The 26,316-nt window shown below is 37.8% G+C and overlaps 1 protein-coding gene across 1 annotated transcript in view; it reads right to left on the minus strand.

Annotated features, from left to right (window-relative positions):
• Window positions 1-26,316, minus strand: part of Cul4 (cullin 4) — a 43,113-nt gene that overhangs the window by 11,774 nt on the left and 5,023 nt on the right. The window contains exons 2-12 of the mRNA XM_071671570.1: window positions 25,462-25,641; window positions 24,089-24,278; window positions 21,465-21,653; window positions 18,285-18,431; window positions 17,590-17,776; window positions 15,959-16,151; window positions 12,358-12,494; window positions 9,317-9,481; window positions 7,605-7,772; window positions 4,760-4,915; window positions 1,161-1,331 (exon numbers count right to left, since the gene is read on the minus strand). Coding sequence (XP_071527671.1) covers window positions 1,161-1,331; window positions 4,760-4,915; window positions 7,605-7,772; window positions 9,317-9,481; window positions 12,358-12,494; window positions 15,959-16,151; window positions 17,590-17,776; window positions 18,285-18,431; window positions 21,465-21,653; window positions 24,089-24,278; window positions 25,462-25,641 — 1,883 coding nt within the window. The remainder of the gene's footprint in view (window positions 1-1,160; window positions 1,332-4,759; window positions 4,916-7,604; window positions 7,773-9,316; window positions 9,482-12,357; window positions 12,495-15,958; window positions 16,152-17,589; window positions 17,777-18,284; window positions 18,432-21,464; window positions 21,654-24,088; window positions 24,279-25,461; window positions 25,642-26,316) is intronic.

Here is a 26,316-nt window from a genome sequence, read left to right on the forward strand (position 1 = left end):
GATAGGGTTGTGCAGCAGAGGGAGGATGTGTTGGAAATTAAATGTATGAGGACAATATGTGGTGTGAGTTGGTTTGACTAAGTAATAAAAGGATAAGAGAGGTATGGTAATAAAAAGAATGGGGTAAAGAGAGCAGAACAAGGTGTATTAAAATGGTTTGGACATATGGAAAGAATGAGTGAGAAAAGGTTGACAAAGACGATATACGTGTCAAAAGAGGAAGGAACAAGGAGAATGGGGAGACCAATTTGGAGAAAGAAGGATGGAGTGAAAAAGGTTCTGAAAGACCAAGGCTTGAATATGCAGGAGGGTGAAAGGCATCCCCACTTTTACTCTCTGCATTCAACTCCGCTTCACCTCATACATAAAGAATAAACAACCATGGTGACATCGCACATCCCTGAAAGAAACCCATATTAATTGGGAACCACTTAACCTCCTCCCTTACTTGTGCACGTTAACTCTTCTGGTAAAATCTCTTAACTGCATTCAGTAACTTTCCATCTATCACATAAATTTCCCCAGTATCACCATCCACAAGACCTCCCTTTAACCCTTCCATTAGCTTTATCCTGATCCATAGAATTTCATACAATTTACTCTTTCTCTAAAGTATTTCTCATACAAATTCCTCAAAGCAAACACCTGGTCTATACAACCTCTACCCCCCCAACTGAGGGGGGGATTAAGGCACAATACTCCTTTCCAGTCAATGTTCTGTTCATGCCACCACCCTCAATCACCACTCTCCCACATACTATAACTGGTACACTCAGGATACTTCTTCCCCACTAATTCGAGTATTTATTCAATTTCCTCTTGCCTTTACAGAAGGGCACTATACATGCATTCTGGCAGTCCTCAAGCAACTCACTTTGAGCTATACAAGCATGAATATAGATAACCTTCTCACACAATACAAAAAGCTCCTCCAAAACTATAAAATGCTGTCACGCATGAGGCCATTGTCAGAAAATAAACCACTGCTATTTAGTGGTTCAACAAAATATCACTGCTGCTAAAAATCAGAAATAAGTAATCTTATTTTCTACTTTATCCAGCACAAATTCTTTCATCTGCATGTACTTCAACATCATATTTCTGATTTTCATCCTTCTAGTGACTCAGGCTCATAAGAAATCTATATCCTTTTATCTTACCGTCTCCTTCATCTGGATCTGATTAATTCTGATGCGGAATAACTGATTAGTAAAGTCTTTGTTGTAGATAAATTTGTCTTCATCATTGACATCCTTACTCCGTGGTGTCTTCTGGAGAACTCTTGCTTTACCACAAGCCAAAGACTGCAAAGTGCGACGAAGCTCTCCATCCTGAGATAAAATAAAATGATGATGTAATCAACAATTAACAAATACCTAAAAAGTCAAAAGGTGCTATCTATCTATATTTCTGAGGCCTGTTCCTTTTGGAAACTCTATTAATGGGAAAACTATAGCAAAAGAGTCTCCATGACATCTGAACTCCAATGTCACTTCTTAGCATTTAGTGCCTCACCCTTAACAGGCCACTGGCAGAAATCAACTATGACACAGCATTTCCAAAGGCTACTTAGTAATGCTCTTACTACTTTTACCTAATATGTCTACCTAAATGTTCTAACCTACTACTTCTACTTAATGCTCCAGCCAAATGTTCCTACCAACTACTTCTATCTAATACTTCTGCTTAATGTTCCTACATACTACTTCTACCTTACTGTTCCTACCATTCTGTCAAAATGCAAGGGGTAGCACACATCACTCACTGCAGTAACTAGAGTTATGAAGATTGAGCTGTGTGAGTTAAGTGTTGTCAAGTACTACGTGTGACAAAAAGAGACTGTATGTTTATGGACAGAATTCCAGAAGTCCATGTGTAGGTGAGAAAGACAGCTCCCTGGGTCTGAGGAGTGCAACTTGACAACCAATGAAGTGCTGGCTCAAAATACAGTTGCCATGAACCCTCCCAATACCCACGTGAGTAATACTGGTCGATGGCTGCCTACCAGCTACTACCTACTATTAAATAATTCAAGAAATTTTGTTCTTATATAAAGTAAAGAAGCAATAAAATCTTTAGATATAATAGCAATACTGCCCAAGGACTTGGCTTAAACATGAATATGCACCACAATGTTCTTAAGTATATGCTGGATTTGTATATCTGGAACACCCTAATACATTATACATTTTACAAGCTTAGCTAACTGTTTATGTATCGATATCTCAGATGCCTGCTCTCTTTGGGACTCCCTCAGAGGGGTGCCCAAGGCAATAAAGTCTCCGTAACTGGGGAACTCCACTGATACTCCTTAGCCTTTAATGCTTCACCCTTAACAGGCCACTGGCAGATAGCAACTCTAGCATAGTGTTTTCAGAAGCTCCTACCTGAAGATCCCATCTAATATTCCAACCAACTACTTTTACCTAATGCTCCTTTCTAATGTTCCTACCTAATGCTTCTATCAACAGCTCCTACCATTTTGCCCAAAGGCAGGCCTAGCACACAGCACTCACCACAGAAAAATCTAACTTCAGGAAGAATGAATTGTGTGGCAAGTGCTGCCAAGTGGTAAGTTTGACAAAAGAATGAATTGTATGGCAAGTGCTGTCAAGAGATAAGTTTGACAAGGAGATATTGTATGTTTGAGAACAGAATGCCAGCAGTCCACATGAGGGTGAGGCAGAAGGGAAAGACAGCTAACTGGGGCAATGGAGCACTTGTCAAACACTGAAGTGCTGGCTCACTACACTGCCATCACTTAACCACCCAGTACCCAGGTGGGAGGTACCAGTAAGTAAGAGACCTCTCTGGTCTTAACTTTATAGTTTGTAAAAGTCAATAAGACATTCATCAAAAACTATAGAATGTGTGGCATTACACATGGGTTTAGATTTACATAATCTTCCCACGTATTCCCTGCATGTCGTAGAAGGCGACTAAAAGGGGAGGGAGCGGGGGGCTGGAAATCCTCCCCTCTTGTTTTTTTTTTAATTTTCCAAAAGAAGGAACAGAGAAGGGGGCCAGGTGAGGATATTCCCTCAGAGGCCCAGTCCTCTGTTCTTAACGCTACCTTGCTAATGCAGGAAATGGCGAATAGTTTGAAAGAAAGAAATATAAAAAAAAATCAGTCTATCAGTCTGTTGGTGTTGGGGGGCCAGGGAAGTGAGTTAAATGTTATTTACAGATGACACAGCTCTAGTAACAAACTTGAGCGAGGAATTTTACATGCTGGCAACAAAGTCATGGAGAATGAGGAAGGAAAATGTGAAAAAAAAGCAAAGTAATGAGGAAAAGCTGGGAAGAGAGAAGTTTGTCAGTATTAGTTTAAATGGAGAGTATCTGTATTTTCCAAACACAATATTGCTCTTAGGACGTTTGCTCCCATCCCTCTGGTTCACCTCTGCTCCTGTAGTAGTTCTATCTGCTTCTATGTCCACTCCCATGTATCTTGCAGATTTTTTTTTTTTTTTTTTTTTTTATACCTCGCAAACGCGGGAGACAGCGACAAAGTATAAAAAAAAAAAAAAAAAAAAAAAAAAATCTGCAAGATACATGGGAGTGGACATAGAAGCAGATAGAACTACTACAGGAGCAGAGGTGAACCAGAGGGATGGGAGCAAACGTCCTAAGAGCAATATTGTGTTTGGAAAAAGGTAATTGAATGCAAGGGGGGTAAAGATGGGTAACTCTACTGTTCCAGTAGTCCTAATAATGCTGTATGGGTGTGATTTTGGGCCCTAAACACATAAAGATGTTAAGAACGTGGATATGCAGGAAACTAAATACTTGAGGATAATATATAATGAAAGCACAGTTGATCATGGAGGAAATGAAAGTTATTTTGAGAGGTGTGGTAGAAGGCTGAGTACCACTAAGAGAGCTGTAGAGGATGTACTGAAACAGTTTGGACATATGGTGAGGGTGAAGAGAGGATGATTAACAGGATATGTAAAAGAAATGGGTGGAGCAAGGAGGAAGGTAAGACTGAAAGGGTATTGAAAGAATGGAGTGAAAGAGGCTTTGCATCATCGGGGCCTGAATATGCAGGAGAGTGAGTAGTGTGTTTGGGACAGAGCAAATTCGAGCATTTTGATTCAGAGGTGTGATGTACTGTCAACAGGTTGAACCAGGGTATATACAGTGGTCAGTAGACATCATAGAGGAGATCTGTGCAGCATGGCTGAGGATATGGGGTCTAGTGGATGTAAACAAATGATGACATTCTTTATCTGTTCCTGGTATTGCCTTACAAGGCTGCAAACAGCAAATTATTATAACAAAAAGATGGAGATAAAGAAGCACAGTTCTGGATATGGACAACTACATTTTATCTTTCCTCACTACCTAAGTCAGGTTTAATGTAGGACCATGGGTGGAAGAATTCTGTATAAAAAAGGCTGTTCTTTACCTTAAGGAATCAATTGAGGATGGTGAAAGTGTATAGGAATTTAACACCTTAGAAATGTGTATATATGTATATGTCTAGGTGTGTATATATATGTATACGTTGAGATGTATAGGTATGTATATTTGTGTGTGTGGACGTGTATGTATATACATGTGTATGTGGGTGGGTTGAGCCATTCTTTTGTCTGTTTCCTTGCGCTACCTCGCTAACGGGGCAGACAGCAACAAAGCAAAATAATAATAATAGAAATGTTTCAGCCAAAGTCTTCATCACACATGTGCTTTATGAGGTTCAAGCACATCCTTTAGCAAGAGTACAAACATGAATGATCATTTTGGTTGAACTTACCTCAATATTTGTCCCAGCAGTTATTTCAGCTAATGAGAGTGAGTCTGCTTTATTAAAAAGCAGCAATACTAGAGCTTGAAAGAGTGATACCTGTAATTCCTTAGCACCCTGAGGAAACGCTGCTTTCAGAACACAGTGGCCTAGCGTTGGCTGCCACTAAAAATGAAGGTACAAGAAAATTATTAATCTTATATGGATGAAGAAACAGCAAATAAAGAAGAAACATTCATTTCAGTTTTATGAAAGATTAAAAATGCATACATATGGCCTATGGAACATACTTGCTCACTTAAAACCCATACCAATGACCAAACATCTCAGTGATGAAATTATTTGAAATATAATTCAATATACTGGGGACAGGGTAGAAAGGAGACTATCCTAATATTTCCTGGGTGTCAAAGAAGACAAATAAAAAAAATGAACAGAAGGATCCAAGCGAAGACTGGTCATCCTATTTACAGGATAAGGACAGGGTGTCTGAATGTGTGGACAGAACTTGGATGAGAACATGGGAGAGACAGACAGTATGTCTGAGGAGAGAAAACTGGATGTTTCTGGCCCATCTGAGTGAAAATAAACTCAAAGAGAAGGAATAAAATCTCAGGCAAGTGTTAGGGTAAGAACAAAGGATTGAGTGGCATTTTTGCCAAAGTTGTTGTACAAATGTGTACAAAAGTATAAGTGAGCCCCACCCCACGCTAAAGTGAAAGAAAAGGAAAGTGAATAATGAGAGGTAGGTTCCTATAAGTGTCTATTCACCTGGTAGTGAGAGGAATGAGGAAGAGAAGCAAGTGCAACAATAAATTTGAATTTGGATGTGACGGATCAAGTACTAGTTATGGGGGACTTGAATGATGGAGTGGGAGATAAAGCAGTTGAAGACATAACTGGAAGCTTGGGGTATCCAGTGTGACTGAAAATGGTGAACAGCTTGAGGTTGTGTGTGAAAAATGACAGATGAATGGGAATACCCAGTATAAAAAGGGTAGTAAAAATTAGTAAATGCTGTGAGTGGAGTTAACTGTGAGCAAGACTTACTGAACTTAGTACTATCTGACAGCTTGCTAAGAGAGACTTTTGGATGAACATGCACTGAGTGGGGCAGGTGGTGCAATGTCTGATCACTTCTTGGTGGAAACATGGGTGAAAGTCTAGAGGCTTTAGGAAAAGAGCAAATAATAGGGATGAGAAAAGGGTGGCAAAAAAGAATGAATTTGGTAAAGAGGCTTGTGTGAAGAAATTTCCAAAGGAACTGGGGGAAGAATGGCAAAATCAGGGGACTGGGTAAGGAGTGATATCAGTGCTTACATGAGTGAAAGAAGTGTATGGCATGTGGAAGATGGGACGTGAGCGTGTGAGAGAGTAGCAAGTTGGGTTACAAGAAAGCTAAGTTGTTAATGAAAGAGATAAGAGAGGTGTACGGGAATTACCAGCAAAGGAGTAGAAGTGATTGGGAGATGCACTAGATGAAACAGAAGAGGATCGAGAGGAAAGTGCTAGGGCTGAAAAAGATAGCAGAGTTGAGGGAGCTGGCGTGACAGAGGATCTACAAACTTCAAAATAGGAAAATGTTTTGGACAGAGGTGAACAGTGATGGAGAACAAGGGAACAAAAGGGAGCACAGGGGAAGAGATAACAAAGAAAGAAAAGATGAACAGGAAATGGAGCGAGTATCCTAAAGATGATAGGGCAAGGATGTGGGTTGTTTGAGGCATGGAGGTATAGAAATTGGGATCATGGCAAGTGGTTTTGTGCAAACAGAAGAGGTTATAAAAGCCTTGTTCAAGTCGATATGTGACAAAGTTGCTGAAGTGAATGGGACTGCAGTTGAATTTCTCAAGAAAGACGATAACAGTGTTGATAATTGGTTAATAAGGATTTTTTTTTTTTGGGGGGGACTGCAGTTGAATTTCTCAAGAAAGAGGATAACAGTGTTGATGATTGGTTAGTAAGGAATTTTTTATTTTTGTATGTATGGCTCAAGGTTAAGTGGAAAGAAAGTTGTGTGTTAGCCAAGACCTCTCCTTCTCTCTTCTGGAGTCCAGGTTGTTGCTATGGGTTTAAAGTAAATCCCAAAATACTGTATATAATATAATGAGTTTGACTGAAGTTAAGGGTTCCTTTATCTGTTACTTGGAGCTAACTTCCATGTACAAATACATCTTAACAAACAAAGAGAAGAAAAACTTATGCCTTACCACAACTTAAGAAATGCTCTGCACTCTTTAAGAATCTAACACTATACTGTAAAATCTAACTACTTTACTACGACGAAAGGCAAATCATATTAAGCCTTTATTGACTACAAGAGTGCATTCTATAAAGGTATGGTTATCATGTATCTGACACTATCAACAGTTTGCATCATTTAAGTGTACCAATAACTACACGGCAGATAATAAATGTAATCTGTAAAAAACCTAGGTAGAGAAGAACTCAGGAAAGATGCTCCATTTATACAGGAACTTTGACATCATAACATTTTGTTATAAAGTTTGTGAATCACTCACAAACTATTTTCATTTGGTCCATGGGTATAGAAACCAGAAATTCATTGATTTTGACAAAGAGCACAAAGCATGGATTAAAGTAAAAGGTAAAGTAGTTGCCTTCTGGTTGTACCACAAAATATACACAACCAGCAAAGAGCAGTGGAAACGAGAGAAAAATTATATGTGATAAAAGTGTAATATTCCCTTTAGTTAGCAGAGATACAAATAATTCACATGGATTAAAAACATATCTGGAAGCGTGAAAATTTTTTCAAATAAGTTTACATTGCTTATATTGGGCAACTCTTCCCATCTTTTACATCTAAAACTTCTGAAGTGAATTAACTAACCTGCAATTTTCTGTTGCTGTGTTTAGCTAGGTAAAATTTTGTGAAAATCTGCTGATAATTGACCATCTCCAGTGGCATATTTACTTCCATTAATGGATAGTTTGGCCAATAACCCATTGTTAGAATATTTACATTGAGCTCCATCGGCGTGCTGCCTATCTGCGAATTCTGAAAATATTCATATGTGGTTAATGTGTCTACAGAAGCCTAGAAAGCTGCTGAGAAAAAAATATATAGTGTGAAAACTATAAAACCATTCTATCTATCTAACTGTTATCACTGCTTCTGTTACCATTCCAATGTGTGTATCAAGAGCATCCAGCCTCCCAAATCACCTCTAAATACACTTACCCATCCAACTGCTTCTATCATATATTGTGAGCTGGATCAACTGTCCCAATCACACTACATAGATACATGTGTGATCCACTTTCTTAACACCTTAGAAAACCCGTGAATCAGATACCCATGTACTAAGCTAGTGTTGCATGGTGAATTTTATGAAAACAACACAGTGGATCTCCAAGTACAGCTGCATTCACCTCACGCTCCAAACTTTCCCATTGGAAGTCAGGCTCACCACTACTCAAGGGAAAATTCATTAGTCTATTCACATGTATCAGTTTTCTAGTTCCTCATCCCCAAGGAAACCCATCTTGAGCCAAATATCAAAGTACAGAGGCTGGTTACCAACTCTGCTATACATCATTTTGAACCAAGTCCTTCAGCTTCCTCAACTGAGGCACTGTATGATGATATTCAAATTCAGTGGGAAAGTTACATAAACACCATTAACAAAGCCTAACATCACTTCTTTCTCTAAGAGATCACCAAGTTACATCCAGATGACATGGTCTGGATAATATCTGGCTTTAAGAAGCTGATGGACCAATAAGGCCTTCTATCACAACCTTTATACTAGTAGTTTTTCAAAACATGCTAAAAAAACTTACTAAGATCTTTGCTGTATCTTCATCAGCATAACCCATGTCACAATTCATTTATATATCCTAGCCTAAACCAGGTGCCCAATTCATCGACCAACTCTGAGGGGAGGATAAAGAGATGGGTTGGCTACAGACCAACTGTCCCAACCAGTATTTGAACCAAAGCCAGATCGACCCTTGACGGCCTGTAATTGCATCATTGTTTTTTATGGCCTTACAACTGTCAATCCATTCTAAGCATCTCTGGATAAAAAGGTGTGAAATGAGTGATGTCCTGAAAAAGCGATCAAACAGTAATAACAAAACAATTGCATGATTCTTTCATAAGGAACTAGTTAACTTTGCGGAAAATACATATGCCAAGGCATTTACTATTCTACACACCCTGCTTGCCCTTAAAACTAATCCACATATCCTTAAATTGTAAAGCTGTGGCAGAACCTAACACTTTGATGATATGTATTCCTTGTACCTAGAAAAACACATGTACATTAACAAAGCTAAGAAAATCTTTGTTTAAAGGATAAGTTTGCATTCAAATATATATAATATGCTTGCTTACTTTATCTAGCTTACAGCTCTGTCTGTAATGGCTAACTTTCAAAAGGGATGAGTTCTGTAATGTTCTCAACTAGTCAAAACCTCAATACATACCATCAATCTGACTTCAAAAGGAGCATGTTAGAAAATTTATCATCAGCATAAAGAATCCTTATTCATACAATCCTTACACAATTTTCATGGCTATATCTACACAAATCTCACCTGTTTAAAGGCTAGCATTATGTCTTTGGATAGTTCCATGTCTTTAAACATGCCTTCTAGTTTGCTAGTGAAGCCAGGACCACATTCTTGCTTGAGCTTACTCAGCATACTTTTCTCCGCATCTACACTTGCAGACTTGCCAACTAGCAAACGTTTAGCCAGGTCCTTAAATAAAGAAATTCACAATCAAATACAATCTGGATGATGTATACACACATTCTACTCACACAATATCACAACAAATATTCACCCATATGGTGCTTATATTGTTTCTTTTATATAAATTCCATCTTTGTATCTAATTGCTTTTCTATTCTTAAATGAGACAGTATCAAAAATAAACAAAGGCAAAATTACCATATATCCATTCCCTTGCCATCATGTATAATGTACTAAAACCACTGACACCAATGCCCAACATCCACAGCCGAGCTCCACAGACTATTTCATGATATAACTTGACCACTTCTCTACACTGTGAAGCTTTGGAACTCTTTACTCCCTAATGTGTTTTCCAAAAGCTATGATCTGTCATTTGTAAAAAGGAGATTTTCCTTTTTCTCAAATATCTTTATAACATTAGTAGTCTTTTTTCTTTATTTCTCCTCTTTAACCTTTTTTTGTATTTCAATTAATGCCTGGCCTCGATGTGGACTTTTATACACAAATGGAGCAAAAAGTATGAAAAAGAATGGCCTAACATGCTTATATCCACTTTCTAGCTGCCATGTATAATGCACTAAAAACACAGCCCCCTATGAATGGCCAAGCCCACTGACAGCACATTATCCTTTGTATTGAACATTCCTCCAGTTCCCTCTATCTCATGCATGCCTCATACAGAATCCCCAATATCCACAGCAAAGCCCAACAGACATTTCTATGGTTCAGCCTCTTGAAAGTAAGTTGTTCCATGTATACCACATCTTTCCAATTAGCTCTTTCCCATGCACACCTCACACCCTCCTACAAGTTCAGGCTGCAATCATTCAGTGTATCTTTCACTCCATCCTTCCACCTCCTGCTTAGCTTTCCCCTTCAAACTATTACATCCACTTCCAATTTTTTTACCCTTTTAGTCAACCTTTCCCCATGCTTTCCTCTCATTCCAATCCAAATCAACATACCCTCCTAAACTCTCTCATACTCTTTTTACTACCATACGTCAGTCGAACACCATCATTTCATCTTCAATCAACTCTCTACACATCACATATCATCCTCAAACATTTCATTTCCATTTCATCTACTCCCTAACATACTTTATGACCTGAGGCTCATGCCTTACATTCAGTCAACACTGCTAGGACTTCTATACCATCACACAAACCCATTCCTGATTTACAGTCAATCTATGAAAAAAAAAAAAAGATAAAACATGAACAGAAAAAGTAAGAAAATACTTTTATTAGTGTATATGCAATAGAACAATCATTTATTGACAAAAACATGTAAAAAATATGATAAAAAATATCACCAATCACAATTTTCTACAAACTTTACAAGCAAGTAACCAACAGCCACTGCACTGGGGATAACAGATGGGCCTATGCCAGAGCCTCCAAAGTGGCTGAGTCATCTAATATAAATAACCAGCACTTTCAGCCTTCGTTAGATAAAACATTCCTGTGGGCCTCAAGAATGATGATATCAATTTGGAAGAAGTTTAAGATAGATTAGATGCTCACTCTTATATGCATATAGAATAGTACATTCCATTACTTTTCCAATATCAACTTTATTCTGAATCAATAATGGTAATTTTTTTCTATATCTGTTCACTGTTCTCCACCTTCGTGATATAGTGTCAGGAAGATATTGAGACTGAGGAAAAGCTTCACTTTGCTCCTTCCTCTGTTCCTTATCTCTGTACAGTAATAATACAGGAGGAAAGGACTTCCAGCCCCCACTTCCAGTAAAGCTTATTATACTCTCATCTTAGAATTCAATGTCCCAAGAGACCTCTAAATTTCAAATGAGCATAAAGTCCAATACAATTCACACCTTTGTATTACTAAAATCCTTATGCAAATTCTATTATATAATTAACTCAAGGTGATTGATACATACAGAATAATAATACTGAAAACTGTAAGTTGTTAGTGGGAAGCCCTGGGGCCACGTCAAGGCCAACTTACATCCCAGGGGTTTTGTCTGACGAGGGCTGAAAATGCGCAATATTATCAAATCACAATACATATGTAACCCCAGGACCACCTTTATCAGCTCATGCAGCTTCAAGGATACAATAAAAGCTGAAGCAGGAAACTGATGGACTCTTCTGGAATGAGTTTCCTACATGAGTCTTTACTTCCTTCTTTCAATTGATGATGTTACAGCCATGACAAAAGTGACTTTTCACCCACAGTGTAATCAAAAGGAGACATAGTCTGCTACATATTTACCCTGGTTACTTCATACTGTACAGTCATCTCTTTAATCAACAAGAACGCAGTCTCATTTCTTGGAACTTCCTATATTTCACACTTGCAAAACTGTTTTCTAATGATGGCAATCCACCAATTACATAAGAAAAAGGTCAAAACCTAAATCATTAAGGACTTTTTGTTTCTTAAAATCACTTTATGCTTCAATAATCTGATTCTTTTCATATAATTTCCATCACAGTCAGGGGTGAAAGCTACCTGCCAAATGGTATGCATCCATGGTAACTTTTGCACTAATCTCAACATTTGAAGACTTTTATTGTCTCTCTTCATTAACAAAGTCTATATCCTTCACAATAAAAAGCTATCTCAGCCGATGAAGCAATCTTGAATGAGAGCTTTCTATCACCAGAAAAGGGCAAAAAAGAAGATCAAAAACCATGCCATTTTAACAATGTAAGATCAGCACACCTACTCCTACTTAACACTGGAGATGTGTCCTTGGTTAATGCAACTTACAGGAATCACCAGATAGTGTGCTAATGTGGGAATTGGCAAATATGTATGAAAGAAAGAAAGAACGAAGTACAGCATGAAAAGTAATTAAGTAAAAAAAGTATTGTTAGTGTATCACATAAAAAATTTGAAACATACCTTCTTGTAGAATGCTTCAAAAACATCCTTGCCATGAATAAATCTAAACAGAACCATAATCTTATCTAGGAGTCGCTCTAGTTCATCTTCAGTTGCTTCTTTGTTACCAGCACGTAGCTTACCATCAACAAACTTGGCTGCGGAAAAAAAATCTATTCCAATACAAAAGTAAAAGACTTCCTATCAAGAGTCACTTCACAACACCTGTTTTGGACAATGTCATTCCTTACATGAGTGACCTTCCTCATCTTCAGCCAATTCATTTTCAAAATATATCCTCTTCCATTCTTTTGCATTAGCACCCAAGCCTCACATCCATACAAAACTGCTGGGAATACATTATCTTTACATATATCCATTTTTGTCCTAACAGACTTCTTCCACATACTCCTCAATGCACCGAGGACCTTAGCCCCATAAACTACCTCATGAATTACTTCAGCCTCCACAATTCCATCCACTGCCAAGTTAACTCCCACGAATATAAGCATTCCACTTTCTCTAGGTTCTCCCCAACTAGACTTACTCTCAAACCATCCTGTATCATCTCATCACCTTACTTCTCTTCACAATTACTCTCAAATTTCTTCTGGCACACACACCCTAACTTTGTCAACTCATGTCAACCCAAACAGCAACCAATATGCCTAACACTCACAACACACTTCATTCATCTACAGTTGTACTTTTCCTAAACACATATTACTTTAATGTCCTGCCACCTCATATTTGGTTTCCCCTACAATTACTTTCACGTATTAGTAATTATTCAAAGCTCCCTACACTTATCTCTAAATGACTGAATATCCTCAATATACAGTCCTTCACAGACCACTTTTTAGAAAAATGAAACTATTAAATATCTATTCCTAATTTTGTCCACCTACTTCACAACAATTTCCTCCCTGTGTGGGTCTCATAAAATGGAAGTATCCAGCTACTTTTATAAAAGTAATCATCAAAACATGCTACATCATCCTTCTAAAAAAAATTCCAAACTGCACCAATAATATACTAACTCCAATACATGTAAAATATTTCACCATCCAGTACTATATTTCTAATGGATGTAACAAATATCTAGTAAATTCTACTGATACTTTCATGCGCTATCAAACAGTTCACATTGTGATTTGCATTTTCCTAATGTGACAATTTTGCCTGTATATATAACCACACTGTTTTCATGTAAATTCTCTATTTCACAGTGGTATTCTGCAACTTCTGTGCATTCTCTCCAACATGAATTACACCATCTTAACAGAACTGCCAACTTTTACCAACTACATAAGCAGTGGCCTATAGCAAGAAGAGGATAAAATGGGCAATAATGAGGTTGAAGGTAGCAAAGGCACCTGGAGTGGATGGTATCACCGTTGAAATGTTAGAGTAGAAATTGTGATGGAGTGGATGCATTTGATATGTAATTTAGTATAGAAGCAGAGGGTAGTGCTTGAGGACTGAATGAAAGCTATCACTGTTTCTTTACTCAAAGGAAAAGGCACTAAGGGTGTATAAAGCAATCACAGGGGAATAAGTGTTTAGCAGACCACAAAAAGTGTATGCAAGTGTTGACTGATAAGAACAAAAGAAGTGAATGAATGCAGAATAAGTGAGGAGCAAGGGAGTCTTAAGAAAGGTATGAGTGGGTGGACCAGATTTTTGCACTGAGAATGACTGTGGAAAAGAATCTAGCAAAAGGTAAGATGCAGTATGTAGCTTTAAAGGATCAAGAGAAAAGGTAGGACACAGGTGAGAGGATTACTTTATGGGATGTGTTAAGGATACATGCAGTAAAAGTTCAAATACTTGATGGCGTGAAAGTCTTCTATAGTATAGCAAATGCATATGTAAGGGTAGATAAAGAGTTGAACAATAGTTTTGGTATCCATGCAGGAGTAAGGCAGGGCTGTGTGATGTCACCATGACTTTTTAACATATACATATGGATGGAGTGATAAGAGAGATGAAAGCAAAACCAGGGAGAAGGGGTGTAGAGATGAACGATGGTGGTGAGATATGTTGGCTAGTGACAAGCCTGTGTGCAGATGATACTGTGCTGTGTGCCGAGAATGAAGAGGAGTTGAAAAAGGCTGTGTCATTTATGATGTGAGTAGACCCTGGCAATTGAATGCAAATGCAAGTAAAAAGGAAACAGAGATAAAGCATAGATTTTGAATAGCCCTATAGAATGAGGGAAGTAAGAGTAATAAATTGTGTTATAGATAAAGGGAGAGAAAGACTCTCTTTGCCTCCATACTTACACCTCTATCCTTCATTATTCATTCAAAGGACCCATTGACTCTTCTATCATGTAACGCTCCCTATCTCCCCAACTACCTGGGCAAGTTTGGTGATACGGAAGGAGAGATAAGGGAAGGAGCAGTACTGGGTAAAAGAGTCACTAGGTCTCTTAACAGAACAATCAAGAGTAGAACTATAGGTATGGAAGCAAAGAAAGGACTGAGGGACAACACAGTCCTCTCGACCCAGGCCTATGCAATCGAAACATGGACATGGAGTGAGTCACAGAGGTCAAGAACCCAGGCTGTGGAAATGAGTTACTTGAAAGGAGCATGAAGTAAACAAGGCAAGCATGTACAGACAGAGATAAGATTCTTTTGCCATACCCAACCCCTTAATGGGAGTTCCCTGAGGAGCGGGCATCAGAGATAGAGATAGAGAGACAGATGGTATGTGATATGACTAGATGGAGAGAACAAAGTGATATGGGGTTGTAGGAGAGATTTGGTTTAGCATGGAATGCAAAGAAAATGAAGTAGAGTGGTATAGTGAAAGAAATGTTATACTTTTAAGATGGTTAGGGCATGTGGAAAGAATGCAAGATGGGGAGTTTATGAGGAGAGTGTAAAATAGCAAGCTGTGAGAGGAAGACCACCCATAACATGAAGAAACAAAATGGGAGAGTACTGAAGGGAGAGAAATGGAAAAAGAATGCATGGATCGGTGTATGTGAAGGAGGTATGTAAAGCTACAGGTAAGTTGAGACTCTTTTGCCATAAGCCACTCCCTTGATGAGAGTTCCTGGGGAGAACAGGCACTTGAGAAATAGATAGACCATGATTCTCTCACCCAAACCTTAATCAATAGCAATATAAAACCTTCCATATCATCACTTCTTCAACCTAAAGCTTAATCTTTTGCAAATCGATGGCTGCTCTCAGTGCCTGCACTACAATAATCATGACAAATATGAATGATACCATACATTTGGGAAAATTAGTATATTCTGAATTAATCCAGGTCAAGGGGAGTCGAAGCAGTCTGAAAAACACATCTGGGAAGAGCCTCTCACTTGAAATGCTGTAAAAAGGTAGTACTTTTACCCCTTATTACTTCAATTTGTCTTCTGACTATACATCATCAATGTACTTACTCATCATAATTCTGTTTTAACAGCGTTAAGGAAGGACTTTCCAAATATTCAAATAGTACATGAATATATAAACAAGGAGTTTAACACTTTAAAGAATGGCTGAAAGATTATACTAATTGAGATGATCTATTCAGAGATTTAAAGCATAAGTACACAAGTGCAATCAATTCATCAATGTGTCTATGTCCCTCTTGTATGACATACCTATTAGTTCGGCTGGCTTGTTGAGTCTCTGATTTATAAAATGTTCAAATGCTTCCTTTAAGGCTAGGACAAACTTATCACTGTTGTTGAAGCATTCAGTAACAATACCATCCATCTTGTCCTTAAAGTCAAGCAGCTCTTGTACCATCCCTTTGTCTTTCTCAGGATTAATCACAATTGTCTTCCCATATGACTGAAAATAAATGATCAGCTTTAACATTACTTAGTAGATTAGGAAAAATAGTAGTAAGGATTACTTACAACACAACCTAATATACTAAAAATTTATATACTGTATACAAGAACAAGTTTCTTTACATGTCAGAAAATTTTTCATAACATACAAAAAGAACTGTCAGGAGTCATACCAAAAAACATTTTATCTAGAAAATGCACATTCTTTCCGCCACACATTCCTTTTCCTTTTACTGGTTATATTCCTCTCATTCCCAGGGTGGGATATACGATATGAAACATGCTTAGCATCATCTTGGAAACAATTTTCTTAACCATAAGAGATATCCCAAACAACCTCAGCAAAAATTTTGTAAAGCCATTTGATGTCTATTATATATTTTTCTGAAGATATGAAGAGAAGAATTCTGAGTGAACCTTAAGAGATTGTTAATATGGCAATCACTTGACTGTTGCATGCTGCTTGAACTATTTCACTCATTAATGGCAGAAAGTTTCTTTTTGACTGCAGGAGGAAAGCTCCTAAAAGCAATAAGAAGTTTTTGTTATGTGTATGAATAGGAAAAGAGGAGAGTGAGTGGTTCCAAGTGAAAGTTGACTTGATTGTACAAGTAATAAAAGGGCAAGATAGAGGTGCAATAAAAAAAAATAAGGTTAAAGGAGATGAAGAGGGTACACTGAAATGGTTTGGACATATGAAAAGAATGAGTGAGGAAAGGTCGACAAAGAGGATATATGTGTGGAGGGAACAAGGAGAAGGGAGAAACCAAATGAGATAGAAGGATGAAGCAAAAAAGATTGCGAGTGATTAAGGTCTGAGCATGCAAGAGGGTGTAGTAGAACAATATGCTATATGGGAATCAACATGAAGTCAATGACCAGAACCAGGGCATGTGAAATGGCTGGGGTAAGCCATGGAAAGGCCTGTGGGCCCTGGGTGTGCATAGGAGGTTGTGCTTTCAGTGCACTAAACATGACAGATAGAGAATGGATGAGAGCAGGTGCAGCTTTTCCTTGTCTGTTCGTGGTACTACCTCGCTAACACAGAAAATGGCGTTCAAGTATGAATAAATTCTAAATCCATCAGTAAAGCATATAGCTTATTCCTTTTTCTCTAAAACTTTCTCCATTAACTTTGAAATGTAAAAATATGGAAACATATCCTGTTACCTTCTAAAATCCACCTTGTTCTTTACTTACAAGCAGTCTAATACCGCTTTTAATACAAAACATTCACATTCCTAGCAAATATTCTGCAATTACTCTGTCTTATTATAAACACCAGTTCTTCATTTCTTGAATTAGTATTTGCTAATGTGTGAATACAGTAAAAAATCACCAAAGGCAATTCTGCTTTAGGTGCAGGAACTGAGTCTTAAAAATGAACACACTGAAAAAGTAAGCATGCATAACTATCAACTTTAACCAACACTTACCTTAATATATGCATTGAAGTGGGTACAAAGGTCATCCAGTCCTCCCTTTATGCGGGCAAAAAGATTATATAACAGAGAAAGGTCGTGACGGCGGTTCTGATCAAGAAGAGAGTCTAACCCCTTCTGTAGTAGGAGGGTTTTGTGTTCACTTAAGAGCTGCTTCTCCACACAATATATCAACTGCCGTCTGTGAGGTAAACATAAATACAGATTTATCCCATAAACTGCAAAAAGTTCTTTTCACCTCCAAACTGGCCTCTAAATCATTATCATTATTTAGTGACTGACATGGTACAGGTAAGAATTGCTCTAATCATTGCCATTTCTGATGAAAAGAAAATACAGGATAAGAGAAAGAATGAAAAAATTAATCAGAGCTTCTCTTTTAATTATAGGCCTGACTTTTTATGCATAAAAAGTCAGGCCTATAATTAAAAGAGAAGCTCTGATTAATTTTTTCATTCTTTCTCTTATCCTGTATTTTCTTTTCATCAGAAATGGCAATGATTTGAGCAATTCTTACCTGTACTATGTCAGTCACTAAAAAAAAAAATCAACAGCATGAGAGCTGTTTTAATAAGCACACTGACATCTCTGTCACCTCTCCTTTCTTAAAAATGTTTACATCTTAACATCAAAAGACATCTAAACAACTTACCACTAATATTCCTATTGTAAATGAAGTATAAGCTTACTTAGTAGACATATCGAGATAATGTAGAACTCTGTTATTTTCCTCAGTAAGTCTCTTGTCAACATGTAGGAGGTACTGAGGAACATCTCGGTCCTGTGTGAGTCTTTGACCCTCACGTAGATAAAGTTGTTCTGTGGCCACCAAAAATCTGAAAACAAAGAGTCATTGAATTAATCTATTTATACTCTCTTCATAACACTGGTATTCATCATATTCTAAATATCAGCATAAGGTAGTGCCTAGTTGGCAGTCACTGACCAGGGATGTATATCCCCAGCAATACCTGTCTGGGTATGTGGAGGGTTAGTCACTATTACATAATAAGCCAGCATTTCAGTGATTGTCAAGTTACACTCCTCTGACCTACACAGGTGTCTATTCTTTCTGCCTCACCCACACGAGGACTGCTGGCATTCTGTCCACATAAAATATTTTCTTTCTGCCTCACCCACACGGGGACTGCTGGCATTCTGTCCACATAAAATGTTATGTTACAAATAACGCTTGACAACACTGAACACAAACTCATTCTTCGTAACACTAGATTTTCCTGCACTTACACATTAGCCTAGCCTTTCGGGAAAATGATAGGAGAAACAGACAGAAGTAGAAGGTAGGAACAACAGGCAGGAGCATTAGGTAGAATAGGTAGGAATGTTAGGCAGGAGCAGAAGGCAGAAGTAGCAGGTTGGAACATAAGGTAGAAGCCTCTGAAAACACAGTGCCAGAGTTGCCCTCCATCAGTGGCCTGCTAAGAGTGAGGCACTAAAGGCTAAAAACCAGCAATGGAAATCACCAGCTATGGAGATTCTTTTGTCATGACCATCCCATGAGGAAGTTTTCAAAGGAAACAGGAATCAGAGGTATAGATATATAGATATTAGCATAATGCCTTATCAACTTCCTATGATTCTGATATCTTTTAAACTATGTTAAATTTTCCAAAACAAACACTCATTAGGGTTCTCTAAACTAGTTACAATTGACACCACCATGGAAAAATGTTAAGGATAAAAACATGAAGAGCTCTTAACTAATGGAGAAATAATTGCTCAGAACTCATGACAAATCCTTTACCAATCCTCCAAATGATGAATCATGGACTCTGGCCTTTAGGCACTTGTCAAGATAAAGTAGGAACAAAATCAAGAGGAATCCTTTAGATGTAACAATAGTATCATGAGTAATGCATTCCAATGTCCTAAATTTGACACTCAACATCTGCAAACACCAAAAATCTAGTGTGTGGAAAATTGCAGGCATTCAGTAAAATTCGCAGCACTTCAACTTGCATTTAATAACCTATCACTCACTTTTATTCACATTATCTTTCAGCTTTATCCTTTCATCAGTCTCCCAAAATTGGACACAACCTTCTGCAGACTCTCATTTGAATCTACCATTAGATCCATTCACCTGCAAACAACAAATGACTCACCTTCCAGACATCCCTACCCTCAACATAGTGTAGGCCCACTCCTCTCAAAACCCATTGTACTTTCTTCCCTGTCCACTCATCCATAAATAAATACATATCTATGGTAATATCATACACTCTTGATACAGACTCATCTTCTGCAGGTCTCACTCCTCCTCCTCCCTTCCTACTTGCTCACATGCCTTACACTCCTCACAGCTTCTAGCAGCTTTCCTCCCTTCCTACTTGCTCACATGCCTTACATTCCTCACAGCTTCTCGCAGCTTTCCTCCCTTCCTACTTGCTCACATGCCTTACACTCCTCACAGCTTCTAGCAGCTTTCCTCCCTTCCACATAATCGTCATTGCACCCACGAACTTTGACCCCACTGCCAACCCACTGCTGTCACGTCCACTCCTTGGTATCTAGAGCACTTTACATCCTCCACACACTCTCCATTCAAAATTACATACAGACAGATGTGTCTTGTACCCCTACTAAACCCCATTCCCTTACTTTTGGTCAGGTTAAAACTTAACTTCCCCCTTTCAAACACTCCTAAATGCACATACCAGACTCTGCAACTTTTGAAACCACCACTTAAACCATATCATCCACAAACAGGAATTAGCTCATCTCCTACACCCCTCCCACCCCCAGCATACTGTGGACCTGTCCCTCTCTCCATGACCTTCACCACCTCAACATAAGATTAAACAGTTATGGTGACATCATATACCCCTGAAACAAATCCATCTTCCCTTGGAACCACTAACCCTCTCACTTCCTTCTCACACATGTGCCACAATCTCCCAGTAAAAATTCCAAACTGAATCCGGGAACCTTCCTCCCACATCATATATTCTTCACATCCTACACAAAGCATCACTGACAATCCTACCACATGCTTTCTCCTAATCAATAAATGCCACAAATAAATCCTCCTCTTTTGCTAAGTATTTCTCACACAATATTTTCATATCAAACACCTGGTTCACACATTCTATGCCACTCATGAAACCACACTGTTCCTCCACAGTCTCGTAAAACTTATATACAATACTGTAAGGACTTGTACCTCTGTAATTCATGATTTCACTTTCACTCCCTGCCTTTATATGCTGGTATTATGTAGGCTTTCTGCCAGTCCTCATGCACCTCAACTTGGTGCATACATAAACTGAAAATCCTGAATAACCAATAAGCAATACTTTCACCTCTTTCTTAAGAAATTCAACTGCAATCCCATCCATTCTAGCCACTCTTCCATATATCATCAACCACAAAGCTTTCACAATGGCATGGAACTGGGCAATAAACTAGCTAAGAGAGTTGTGGGAAAGTGCTTTCTTTACAGTATGAGTTGTTGATTAATGTAATAAAATGACTGAAGATACGGATAATGCACACAGCATACATAAACAGTTCGAAAAATAGTATAGAAGTTCAAAATATGGGGCCCCATGGTTATAAAACAAGGAAAAGCATGATAGGATACACTTAAAAACAAAAAAAGTATGAGTTGTTGATTTATGTAATAAAATGAATGAAGATATGGATAATGCACCCAGCACAAACAAACAATTTGTAAAACTGTAAAGTTCAAATTATGGGGCTCCATGACTATAAAACAAGTATAAGTAAGACAGGATACACTTAAAGACTGAAAATAAACAAAACTAATTTAGCATGTAACCCATGTGATGATACCAACTGCAAAGTAGTAAGAAATAACACCTGCAACACAATCCATAAAGACTTACTTGTTTTCAAATACTTTATGATATACTTGTAGCGAAGACAGCATTCTGAGAAGGGATTTGACAAGTGATCTGTCGATAGTCTCTCCTGATCGTTCTTTTTCTATCATCATTAGTAAACCATCAACACATCGATTTTCTACAACTACTTCCTCTAAAATATGTTGCCGGAATAATTCCAGACCCATGTCCCTGTGAATATTAAACATCTTAACCATACTGCATGCAAATAAGTAAGAGATTAAGTCATTCCAGAGCAAATGACAAGTAACACAAAAGCCCCTGATATCAAATAGGAAACTGTGTACTATATATCTGCATAAAAGTTAGTTTTCCCAACCAATACCTTAGGATTGAAATTCAATAAAAATAAGTAGCTGACATAACAGTACTTTATATCACATGAACATTTGAAATTAGTGAACTTATAAACATTAACTTTAGGAGGTCCCTTTCTTTCCATACAACCTTCACTTCTTTTTTTTTCTTCCTTTCCATCTCTGTCTCTTTTTGCACTGGCAAGTAGCAAGTACTGACCAAAACACAAGAAAAAGCCAAGATTGTACAATTAATTATATCCATACCAAAATAACTCTAAAAGAATGAGAAGTGGCAGTGATAAAAAAAAAAAAAACTATAAAATGAACCAACAAAATGAAGGCATTAAAAAAAAAGTGCACATTGAATGAGCACTGGAAGAGCAATGCCTATATCTTCTGTAAACAAGAACAGAACCATTATATCTAAAAAAGCAAAATATCTTGAAAAAGTGCCCTTAAGAGATGAAAGTGTGTAAAACAAAATGACACAATGTGCATGAATGAGACATTAGAGTTCACCAATTAAGGAGACTTTTTTGATGTGGTTACTCCCTTAAGAGTGTAAGGGATATATAGATAGTTGTATATAAAGTATGTAGGCTAGTCATAATGGAAATATCCTAATTAGGTTATACAAAAGACTGAAGTACCTAAGAGAAGAGGCAAAATATTGCAGTCTAGGAGATGAGGCAATGCTACTCAAAGGTTAAAAACCACAAGTGATTTAGATTGTTGGCCAAAATAGCAAGAAAAGTAAATACATGAATTCCGCCACCAAAAATTATTATAAGTAAACATGAGAATATTCTGATGTGCTGTCAGTTGAACATAATAAACAGTCACCTGAGGCAAATTAATAATGATACCGGGATAGTAAAAATGCTGTGGACAATTAGGTAACCAGACTTACATGATATTGCAGTCCAGAAATCAGGACACCAGTAAAAGTATTGGGTGTTAAGACATTAGAAATTAGCAAGAACAAGGCTAAGGAAAGCAAAAATGCACAAAAATAAAGCATATAAAAAAAATCAAATTAAAAACACGAAAATTTTGTCCGAGAAAATTGTCTTTCAAATTCTATTCATGATGATTTCCTATCTTATCCTTCCCCTCCCACTGAATCCATGTCCCTTCTCACATTTTCTTTACACAATATCCTCCACGTACTCTCCCATCAATTTGTTTAAATAGAGTCACTGTTCATTTGTTCCTGAACCTAACTAGCTTACACTGAAAAGGCAATCAGATATAAAAATATTATCTTTTGCAACTTTCTTAATAAACTCAAAAGATCTATATACCTAATAAATCTGATAGAGCTCCCTTCCTAAGGAGGGAAATGGCAATCAAGTATGAAAAAACAAATGGAATCCCTGGGGTACAGTAGAGAGATTTCTACCTTCGTATTCCCAGCAAGCTGAAGAGGGGCCTAAAGAGGGTGGTAGTAGGGGCCGGAAACCATTCCCTTTTTGTATTTCAATATCCAAAAGATGGAACAGTAGAAGGAGCCAAGCAAGATGAGATGATAGGAGAGATAGGCACTATGTCTGAGGAAAGAAACCTGAATGTTCTGGCTATGAGTGAAACAAACCTCAAGGGTAAAGAGGCAGAGTGGTTTCAAAATGTCTTTCGAGTGGTCAGGTGTGGGTGAGAGAACAACAGTTATGGAAGGAGCAGCACTACTCTTGAAGTAGGAGTTGTAGGATGGTGTGAAAGAGAATAAGGAGGTGTTCTAGACTGATGTGGGGAAAAATGAAAGAGGATGGCAAGAGACTGGTGATTGCTAGTGCTTATGCACCTGGCCATGAGAAGAAAGATCATGAGGCAAGTGTTCTGGGAGCAGCTGAGTAAATGCTTCAGCAGTTCTGATGCAAGAAACTAGGTATTACTTATGAGAGATTTGAACATGAAGGTGTTTGATATGGCAACTGAGGGGTACAATTGGGGGCACGAGGTATTCAGTATTATGAATGGAAATGGTGAACAGCTTGTGGAGTTGTGTGCTGAAAAAGGACTGGTGACTATGAATATCTGGTTCAAAAAGTTTATTATGTGAGTAGGAAAGATGATCAGCAGGCATTATTGGATTACAAATTGACAGAGGGGAAAAAAAATTACAAGTGAAATCATGAATTCTGGGCCTGAGCATTCCTGGGAGCATTCATAGTATTGTTCAGCACAGCCCATCTTAAAGTTTACAAAAAACAGGTATAGATATCACAATCATTTATACTTATGTAAATATGATTCTCAAGGATAATCTTTCAGTAGATTAAAAAAAATCTAAGTACTGCAACCCCTTACCATATGGAAGAAACCTGAGCATTCTGTAGCACGTAGCCTCTGTCAAGAGCCAGAAAGATATTACAAACCATCTTCATCTGGTGACAGTGGTGTGTCCAGCAGTCATTTAATTGACGTAAGAATGTCAAGCGATCACTGGTTCCACTCAGGAACTGATTCAACCGAGATTTAATATGCTTCTCTGTCAGATCTGAAAAATCATCAATAAAGCTGAGTGTAAATGAAGTATATGACAACAAAAATGCTATGCATAAGAAGGATGATTATCATAATTATCAATCTTGGTATAACGAGACAAACAGCCTCATTTGCACTCATCTAATCTCGAGCTGTCATGCCTACTACCACAAAAACAAAGTCTATCATCCTCACAGACTATTCCAAAGTTTATCATCCTTTATAACTCTTTCTCTCAGCCTTACTATCTGCTCTTTAGCTGATAGTTTATGAATCACCTGAAAATTCAACCCCACTTCATCCCAATGTTTTTTCTAGACTGTTAGGTTACCAAATGCTCACACCTATTACTTCTACCTAGTGTTCATGTCTAATGTTCCTACCTAATACTTCTACCTATTGCTCCTAACATTTTGCCAACAGGCAGAGATAGCACATAGTGCGCACAAGAAAATCTAGAGTTATGATGAATAAGTTGCATGAGTTCAGTGTTGTCAAGTGTTATATGCAACAAGGGGAGACTGTATGCGAGTGGAAAGAGTGCCAGCAGTCCAAATGTGGGTGAGACAGAAAGAAAAGACAGCTACCTGGGTCAGAGGAGTGCAAACTGACAACCATTAAATGGTGGCTCACTAGGCAGCCGTCACTAACCCTCCCGACAACCAGGTAGGAAGTACCCCCTTACTTGGTAGGATTTAGGTCTTGCAACTGAACAGGTCATGAGTATCCATTGCTAACTATATGACATTACATGAAGATATGATAACAGGAGTCTCCAAGAGGAATAATGGTACAGGGGTAGTTTTCCATATTTACAAGCCAATAACATCATCATATATATCATGGGCCCAGACGGCTAGCTACAATTTGTGAGGTTTTATGTACTTATTTTAAGACTGTGAACTTAATTATGAGGGTTTCCATCCTGAAATAAATGTTCTAAGGAATGAAGAACAACTCTTATCTTGAAAAAATATATATGCAAATGCAGACACCAACAATGCCAACAATCACCTGAAGTGCACACACCCTTGTCAGGCCCATGCTAAAGAAAAACCTTAAAAAAAGATAAAAAGAAGGCATATAATCTGTGTAACAACCCACTTTAATGATCAGCATACAGCAGTACTGCAAGCCATGCTAAAAGAAGGTTGCATATAAACACTAATGTCGTGTTCGTCACTTTAGGAACTTACCTCGAAGGTCAGCATAGAGTAGTGCTGGAGGACGTTGTGTAATAAGGTTATCTACATAGCGGTAAAGGTCCTCTTGTGTGAGATTATCTCTCAACTTTCTTGATTCCTGAATGGCAACTACTGCTTCTCTTAAAAACCGCCATGATTCCGATATGTGGTCAACAGCAGGCTGGTTGTGCACTGTAAAATATGTAAATACCTTTATCATCTTAATGGCAGGAGAAGTCTGCATAAAAATAAATCATGGTGTATCATGATTAAACCAATTCATGAAAAAACTACAGTAACAAAATAAATGCTGTAGGGTAAAAGAACATGTTATTCCAAGATAAATAGGTTTTGAAGCTGTAAAAACTTTTCTTGCTATATTTCTTCCCATATTCTGTGCAAAGAATATGGAAATCCAGGTGTTCTTGGTCATGTGCCAGAGCTTAATATGTCAACAGTGATAACCTAAAAGAACCCTGGGCAATCTGAAGGCTTACTCACTTGTTTATTCATTTCTCACTAAACAGTAATGGAATAATGGAGCTAATTATCATTCAAGGTTTTGGAATATGAACAAAACTTCCAAGGATATAAAAACACACTATAAATGGAGTACATTTATTCAAAAGCACACCATGTACAATAAGGAACTGAAAGAAAAATTGTGAAGGGAAAACTAAAGGAAATAAACACGCAGCATAAGTGCTTGGAAAGGCTGGCCTTCCCAGTCTGCCACAAACATGCACTCAAAGCATGCAAAATGAACTTACCTAAATAACTTATCTCTAAGTCCTCACTGCTTATAAACCTATTTCTTACTCCCCAAACTTATCATGAACCATTTGCACCAATTTTTGGAGCTGCTAA

The sequence above is a fragment of the Panulirus ornatus genome, chromosome 16 (assembly GCF_036320965.1).
Source record: "Panulirus ornatus isolate Po-2019 chromosome 16, ASM3632096v1, whole genome shotgun sequence".
Lineage (NCBI taxonomy): Eukaryota > Metazoa > Arthropoda > Malacostraca > Decapoda > Palinuridae > Panulirus > Panulirus ornatus.